The following is an 8,846-nucleotide window of genomic DNA, read 5'->3' as shown; positions in this document are numbered from 1 at the left end:
CAAAATCCACCAGAGGGAGAGGAAATGCATCCAAACTCGACGGCGGAGAGAAAACAATCTAACAAAGGACTCAATGCTCATGTGCACTATCACCGAGAGGAGGAGTCACTCGATGTTGTGACTCAAAAAGATTCTTCAAAGAAAAACAACTTGTAACACTCTGAGCTCAACACTAGATGGCAGACTTAGGCAAAGCATGCTTATGCAAACTGCGACACATGCCATCAAAAAAATATTTTTTGGTTTTTCATTGCTCTCTTACAATTTTTGAGAGCCTGTTCACTGTCAGAACTGCCCTGTTATTGACAGTAAAAGACATGCCCACCAACAGTATCAATCTACTTTCACTTGCAGTCAGGGGCAATTGTCCAACCAAGTGTCCTAAAACCTGCATAAACAGACCGCACAACAGGGAGGGGCCATAGACTGTTTATTGAAGGGAATGTTGGGAAGAATGAGGAGCCCTTCCGCGTTCATATGTGCTAGCTCGATACAGAAAACATACTTCAATACCTGAAATATATTAGAACTGCAAGCTCCTATTTGCAAACATTCATAATGTGTATTCAGTTTCAACCGCACACAGCTGTATACAAGAGTTTTTTAAGATGATTAGTGGGATTGCACATTGTTCATTAAATTTCAAATAAAAGATCCTTCCTTTGAATATGAAATATACAAAGTGATGTATGTGGGCTACAACCTGTTCGATACTCCCTAAAGAGCTAAAGGTCTACAAAACATTGCTGGCAGGATATAATTTTAAGGCACAGCCCAGATCATGGTGCATGTCGATGAGGGATTTTTCTTTACTGTGGGTCCACTTACAACCCTACGTCCATAACTTTACTTGGCCACTCTTAATTCATCAGCACAGCCTCCAGTAGTATTCCAGTTATTTATATTGAAGTATCCTCAGAAAGGTCATCTTCTATAAACGAGAATTTTGCAGCTACAAATAAGGATCTTGATCTTGTTAGGACTTTTGAAATTGAAGGTCACAAAGTAAGCGTTGTCTTCTAAAGATATGCAAACACTTATCAACCTGAGCTCAACAGTCTCCATTTTGGGTACTTGCACCAACCTAGTAAAAAAATAAAAAATAACATAGCCCTTTTAGGAATAGTTATAAGGGTGCCCCTGTGGTGTAAATGACGACGATGATCTTATTTTGCTTCAAACATATGGAAAGTAGAACCCTCAATAGTGTTCAGCGATTTTCTTTTGCAGCATGCAAGCCGAGCACCAGCCTTGCAGCAACTACCCGGCATTGTTACAGTACGTGCGCCGCAGATCAAGGGACGGCAGGGGAGACCTCCAACAGCCCCCAAAGTTTGAAACTGTATGGACCATGCAACGTCAAGGAACTCAACTAGCAACAAGACGTATAGAGGCAACGCTTCCCTCCCCCATCCAGTTCTGATTTCCTTTTATCCTGGAAAAACAATAATTTAAGTATTTTCTCCCTCCCCCCCCAAAAAAAAACCAATAAATAAATTAAAAATCAGCTTGTAGAACAGAGGAATTGGATTACACCTTTCCTCTCCTGAAAGTTTATGTTCGATAACATAAATGCAAAGGTGAGCAGGTCAGCAGAAGACACAGCAGACGATTAAAATATAGAGCTTGTTCATGTGTTTAAGTCCACCGCCAGCTTGTGGGAATCTCTTTTCCCAGTTTGTCCCCCGTTCCAGCTCGAGCATCTTTTTTTTGGTGCATTTTTCAAGGTTTTCTTTTAAAGGAGCAGCAGTTTGATAAATTATTTTCTAGTTTTAAAAGAAGTCTGTCATCTTATCAGTCAGCTTTTTTCAGCACACCGAGGACTCCGGGCCCCCGTCCTTCGATTCTTGGTTATTTTCGCTCTCTTCTGGAATGTCCTGCATTCTCGGAAAATCTAAAATAGAGAACACAAGTAAAATTTAGAAAAATATGTGCATGCGTTCCAAACATGATCAATGGATAAGGTTTGTGCAATCTAACTCAAAGGCATTTTTTGTGATACTACAAAAAGCTGCTGGCTTCAGTTTGCATAAGCCAACACAGCTCTTTTTCTTTTGGACGTTTCATTTTAAACGCAATTGCAATAAAAAAAGAAAATCAAATAAATTACTATGAGTTTTTCCTTTTAGTTTCTTGTTAGGGGCCCAGAGCTGGCAACCACCACTATTCTCATTCCAGTCACCCTGTCTGCTCTCTATAATCAGGCTCTGGTCTATGAACGTTTATTTCCAGGACCACTCGTCTTTCTTCTATGGAGGCATTGTTTTACTTACAAAGGGAGAATAGCAAAATATTGTAGAACCAATAATAGAAAGGGTTGCCCCTTTAGGAATGCAAGGGAAAGCACACTCTTACAGCGCTACTATAGGTGGTGCCAAATAATTGGGGGGAGGGGGGAATCCCACAAATCGTCTTTTTCCTTATTGCAAGTGGAACATTCAGCAGCAAAATGGCCAATCATCCTTGAGAGTTCCTGCATAATTGCTCGAAAGATCAAAATTAAGGGCACCATTAAAAACATATAGCATTATATATCTACAATATACCTTCTAGGTTATAATCCACAGAACCAAAATACAGACAAAAAGCGAGGGAATTAGTATAAGGTCTAAAAACTAAGCCTTAAACTTATTTTATGACCATGGATGCACAACTAGACAATGCTGCAGTTATTGAAAAAAAAAAACGTCCTTGTGTGCATTCTACAACTCTTTACACACAGTGAAATCTCCTCTTCCCAATTCTTCACTCTGTTCGTAAACAGCCTTCGCTACATTTCCTTCTTTGAGTGTCTGAAAAGGCTGCTTGACTGCCTTGTTAAGTGCATCCTACAACTTTGTGCTGCTCCTCAAACGTGGTGACCTAACTTCATGGCTTTAAACATTCGGCTATGATTCTAGCACTGCAAAGTACAACACTGATAGAGCTGGCAACTAGCCTCCTATGTTTAAACAACTTGCATGTGCGTTCGGCAACTAAAAAGGATTAATTTCTGGCCTGAGGAGAAAAATGACTAGGTAACTTCTAGTGGAGGTTCATGAAGAATTTTTAATTCATGCGTTACATTTTCATATGCTTGCTGGACTTACCTCTCGGACTGGTGGGAGATGACTGTGGGCCTCCATTTTCTTCTTCAGAAGGCACATCAGTCTCAGCCACTTCTTGTAGCCTGTCAAGTGCCGAAAGGTCACTGAGTTCATCTGCCGAACAATCGTGATCCTCTTGAAAGTTGAAGGCAATATTTCTCATATCTTGGCCATTATTCATTCTCCTGTCATGGGTGACCTAATGGCATAACAGAAGGATGTGAGTTTGTGAAGAAATAAAAGGTATTTCCATTTGTTTTCAAAAATGGATTTACTGAATGAGACACTGTTCAGAGAAGTTTAAAATAATCAAATTTTGCATCTTTCACCTTCCTAAAAGTGACAAGAAAATGCTAAAAAGTAATTATTTGTTTACATGTGCAAGTTTGGATGAAAAATCCAAACCGGGCCATGATCAAAAATTACCAAATTGTCCAGCACAATATGAATTTCTGGACTAGAAAGTGATATTGAACTCTAAATAATCTTTATACACATTTAAGTTATAAACTAATATTGATTGATTTTCTAACTTATAATAAATAGTGGTTCTATTCATAAAAATTCACAAAAGTAACTTTTAAATGGCTTAAAAAGTTGGAATTGTTTATCCATATTCTGAATGCACATACAAATAGCATAACTATGCTATGCAAATTAACTGGCATTTTTCGTTGTTAGAATTAAGGATACTCATTCAGTGCTTTGTGGAGATTTCATGAACTTGTGAGTTGAATTAGAGTCTACCAGAATAGTAAGGAGAAAACTTTTTTACATTTCTGCCACGCCACAGAATCACAGAGTTTTTAAATTGTACATACATTTGACAATAGAAAAGAAACCTGCCCATTTCTACCATTGCCACAGAGAATTGCTCATCAGTTAGCAATTGCACCTCCTGTCACTCTGGATACAGGAGAATCAATTGAGTCTTCAGGAAATTTTTCTTAGCTAGTCACATACGTTAAACACACAGAAGCAGAATTTACAATTGGTGGAAATTCTGAAGGCATATATTTTGAGGTAAATTTGCACATTCAAGTTTGTGTGTAAGGCACCTCCCCATTTCTACCTGGAACTCTACGTTAGCCTTTGAGATGAGCACATTTGTTTTTACTTCCAGCATAAGAAATAACCTTCTATGTTTAATGGAAATATCCACAAATCTAACAGTTTGTGTTCATGGATACCTGAAGGGTGCCCGATCCTGCAAAGCTTAAATCCTACCCACTTTCCCTTTGTTTTGAATGTGTAAAATAATATTGCAAGATTATCCAAGTTCAGAAATGCACTCTTCAAATCTGAAATGCCACTAATCCTGCTTCGATAACCCTTCATTTAGTCTAGGGTTTTCAAACTGCTGTTTCTCACTGAAAGGGGAAAGAAAACATTAATTACCGACTAAGCACCTGTTTATTGCAGGTAGTGCTGTAGATTCACAAGCTTAGCATAATCCTGCCATTTAGTGCTGGGCTCAGCGCCATTCTAAGCACATTGTTCTCTGCAGCCAAAGTACAAGACATATTTTCATTTGTATACCCTTGGTTTAGGTTTTACATATATAAGGTTACACCTAGCAGTGGTAGCAGCATACTTACAAAATAGGCAATATACTTCCTTATTTAGAATACCAGTCATCAAAGCCTTCACTGAAGTTCTTAAGAGTCATTCTGCCAAGGATGTCAAAAGTCCCTGCATGGAATCTCAATGTTGTATTAACAAGGTTAATGGGCCCACCATTTGAGCCCCTCCACTCCTGTCCACTTCAATTTTTATCCTGGAAGATAAAATCCCTGGCCCCTATCACTTCACTTAGACATGTCAGTGAGCTTCAGGCACTAACTTTAGAAGAACTTTTCTTCAAAATACATAAGGATAGGTTTGTACTTTGCACCATCCCTAAATTTCTTGAAAAGGTGGTCTCACAATTGCACATTAATCAATCTATTGAACTGTCTGTCTTTTGTCCCCCAACTGTCGCGCCGCACCGAGCGGCGCTAGCCGAGCGTTCGGCACAAGCCGCGCGTTCGGCTCGGGCCGCGCTTCGCGTCTTTAAGACGCGGCGCGCCCCGAGCCTTTCCTGCACCCTACGAGGCCCCAAGGCTTACTTGGGGCCTCGCTCTGCTCTCTCCCTCCGTTTTGTTGGGGTCTCCTGACCCCTCTTACCTGTTTGGGCTCCTTTTCTTCTTTCTTCTGTCTTCTTTCTTTTTGGGTCTGTTTCTTGCTCTTTCCTTTATGTCTTTTCCCCTTCCCAGGTTACCCTTGTCTTCCCAGCATTCCTCCTTCCCTATTCTCTATGGTTTCTGCTCCAGTCTATTCTATCTACTTTTCCCTATCTAAGATGGTGTCCTTTTTCTTCCTGTGGGTCACTTCCTGTTTTATGGTATTTAAGGGTGGTGTTTTCTTCTCCTCTTTGCGCTGCAACACTCTCTGTTCAGTTAGTGTCCTCGCTCCTGATTTCCTAGCCTTTGGTTCTGGATTTCGCCATTTCTGTGTTATTACGTCAGTTCTTTTTGATTCCTGTTCCTCTGTTCTTGTTTCAGGAATCCTCTGCGAATCTTCTTTGGAGGTTTTTTCCTCTTCTTCTGAAGGTTTTTTTTCCCTCTGGCGCTACTTTCTCGCGGTCACGGTCTGTCCTTGGCGTTCCTTTGCCTACAGCACTGTGGATACCAGAAAGAGTCGCCCCTTTTTGGGCCAAAGTCGAACTCTCAAGATCCACACCTCAAGATCTGCAAACTCCAGGCGCAAGCAGCACGTGAGTCGTGACAGATTGCAGCGCCAAACCATCCCGACGTCTTCTAACACCATGGAAGACACTGTGGTAGCTGCTGCAGATCCGGATCAAGCTCTTCTAACTACAATTCAGCAACAAGCTCAAGAATTACAGCAACTACGTAGTGAGAATGCTGCGCTGCGACAGGCTTTGGCTTTCCGTAGTGGTGATGTTCCGACGCTCTCCGCCTCTACCCATCGTTTTTCTGGTGAACCAACCAAGCTGCGTGAGTTCCTTGATTCCTTAACAGTGTACTTCGCCTTCCGACCCACCCAATTCTCCCATGACAGAACAAAGGTGGGTTATCTCATCAGTGCCTTATCCGGTCCTGCCTTGGCCTGGGCAACCCCGATGGTATCATCTAACGATCCGGTATTGTCGGATTATTCCGCCTTCGTGAACCGCTTCAAGCTGATGTTTAGTCGTCCGGGATTGGAGGCTTCAGCGGAAGAAGCCTTATGCGATATTCATCAAGGTTCACAAGATGTCCTTCAATACATTACACGCTTTCGTCAACTAGCGGCAGAGACCACCTGGGTGGAACGTACTTTGGTGACTTTGTTTCGTAGAGGACTCAAAGAAGAAATAAAAGATGAACTAGTACATTCCACCAGAGTGGAAGATCTTCGTGGCCTGATGGATCAAGCCCTCTCCATCGAGTATCGCCTTCAGGAACGGAGAGCAGAAAAGAGAAAGAGCAGAGGGTCTTTTCAACCAAGCACCTCACGAGTTTTTCCGCATCGTTCTGAGGAACCTCGCCCTCCTGTCAGAGACACCGAAGGAGAACCCATGCAGGTGGATACAACTCGAGGCCCTCTCTCCGCTAGCGAACGAGAAGATAGACGAAAGAAGGGTTTGTGTTTATACTGCGGTTCTGCCGGCCACATACTGCGTACCTGTCCAGTACGTCCATCAAGGCCATCGGGAAACGCCGCTTCCCGTCCTCTGTAAGAAGGGAGGGGACGGGATTAGCAGCTATACCTTCCATCAGTTCTTTCAATGACAATACCACATCCTTGTTCATTGTACCAGTCATGTTACAATTACCTGACAGCCGTCAAGAGAAGACTATGGCACTACTAGATTGTGGAGCTAGTGGGATTTATATGGATAAGAAGTGGGCCACTACTCAACAAGTTCCTATACAACCTAAGGAGATTCCCGAACAAGTACACACGGTGGACGGATCTTTGATATCATCGGGTCCAGTTGATACAACTACCCTGATGCTGAATCTACAGATCGGGTAACCATCAGGAACACATCTCCTTTGATCTTATAACTTTCCCCAACCATACCATAATTCTTGGAATCCCGTGGTTCATCAGACATAACCCATATGTGAACTGGGCTACCCGGACGGTTTCCTTGTCTTCACAATTTTGTCACGAGCACTGTTTTGCTTCAGACAAGTATTGGTCGCCTAAGAGATCAATAATCACGGAGGGTACTACCGGTTCGACCATAAATACAGTCCAAGGAGTTCCTGAACACTATTTGGATTTTCAAGATGTATTCCAAAAACCTTCCAAACCTGTGTTACCTCCACATCGAGATTACGATTGTGCTATTCCCTTGGAACCTGGCACTATCGTTCCTTTTGGCAGGATGTATTCCCTCACGGAAACTGAAAAGGAAGTACTAAAGGAGTATTTGGATGAAAATATTCAAAGTGGTCTTATTGTTCCATCGTCTTCTCCGGCCGGGGCTCCTCTCTTTTTCGTACCCAAGAAGACAAAGGATCATCGCCCTTGCCTGGATTTTCGAGGCCTGAATAAAATAACTATTAAAGATCGTTATCCTTTGCCTCTCATAAGGGACATTTTAGAGGCAGTCAGAGGGGCCCAACGGTTTACCAAACTAGATCTACGGGGAGCCTACCACCTTTTACGCATTAAAGAAGGAGATGAGTGGAAAACGGCCTTTAGGACTCCATTTGGTCACTTTGAATACAGGGTAATGCCTTTCGGTCTTACTAATGCCCCGGCAAACTTTCAGAGATTTATGGACTCAGTATTCTCTGATCTCCTGAATCAGACAGTTGTAATCTACCTTGATGATATTCTTATTTATTCTAGAAATCCCGAACTCCATTCTTCCCATGTGAAACAAGTCCTTCAACGACTCCGGGCACATCAACTATTTTGCAAACCCGAAAAGTGTGAGTTTGACAAGACGGAAGTCAAATATCTGGGATATCATTTAAGTCCCACCGGTGTAGCTATGGATCAAGAAAAGGTACAAGCTATTCTAGATTGGCCTTCTCCATCTTCTATTAAAGAAACACAATGCTTTCTAGGATTAGCGAACTTCTATTGACAATTCATCGCAGACTTTGCAAAACAAACTAGCCATATAACTCACACTTTAAAGAAGGAAAACCTTATTAAAGGGTTTGTCTGGACTAAAGCTGCCGAAACAGCCTTTCAGGATTTAAAGAAGGCATTTACACAAGCTCCCATCTTAAGACATCCAGATACCAACAAACAATTTATTGTCGTCACCGATGCTTCTGAAAAAGCCATTGGTGCCGTCCTACTCCAACAACAAGAGGATGATGGTCTTGAACATCCTGTTTTCTATTTGTCTCACATACTCTCTATTGCAGAACAACATTACTCAGTACTGGAAAGAGAATTGTTGGCTCTGAAAACAGCTTGTATTGAATGGAGACAGTTTCTGATGGGTTCCAAGGAGCCTTTTGAAGTGAGAACAGACCATCGAAACTTACAATGTTTACGAAATTTTGTATGCCAAAATAGTCGTCAAGCTCGTTGGGCCTTCTTCTTCAGCCAGTATGATTTCTACATTACATATATTCCTGGCTCCCAAAACATTCTGGCTGATGCTCTGTCGCGTCGTTATCCAGATTGTACTCCTGTCCCAGCTCAACCTCTACTGCAACCTAATAAGATCATTGGGGTAGCTCAGTCTTTTCTGGAGGAGGTACAACTGGAATACTCCAATCTATCTGATGATGAAGTAGA

The 8,846-nt window shown here is 41.9% G+C and overlaps 1 protein-coding gene across 7 annotated transcripts in view; it reads right to left on the bottom strand.

Moving 5' to 3' along the window:
* Positions 1-413: 413 nt before the first annotated feature.
* The window catches only part of ARHGEF2 (Rho/Rac guanine nucleotide exchange factor 2), a 575,049-nt gene continuing 566,616 nt past the window's right edge, over positions 414-8,846 (bottom strand). For all 7 annotated transcript variants that reach the window (XM_069217923.1, XM_069217927.1, XM_069217926.1 and 4 more), the window contains 2 exons: positions 3,090-3,285; positions 414-1,894 (listed from right to left, as the gene is read on the bottom strand). In XM_069217923.1, the coding sequence (XP_069074024.1) occupies positions 1,809-1,894; positions 3,090-3,285 (282 nt within the window). In that variant the 3' untranslated portion in view covers positions 414-1,808. The remainder of the gene's footprint in view (positions 1,895-3,089; positions 3,286-8,846) is intronic.

The sequence above is a fragment of the Pleurodeles waltl genome, chromosome 12 (assembly GCF_031143425.1).
Source record: "Pleurodeles waltl isolate 20211129_DDA chromosome 12, aPleWal1.hap1.20221129, whole genome shotgun sequence".
Classification (NCBI taxonomy): Eukaryota; Metazoa; Chordata; class Amphibia; order Caudata; family Salamandridae; genus Pleurodeles; species Pleurodeles waltl.
Note: the sequence above shows the minus strand (reverse complement) of the source record. Positions and strands in the feature narration are given on the sequence as shown.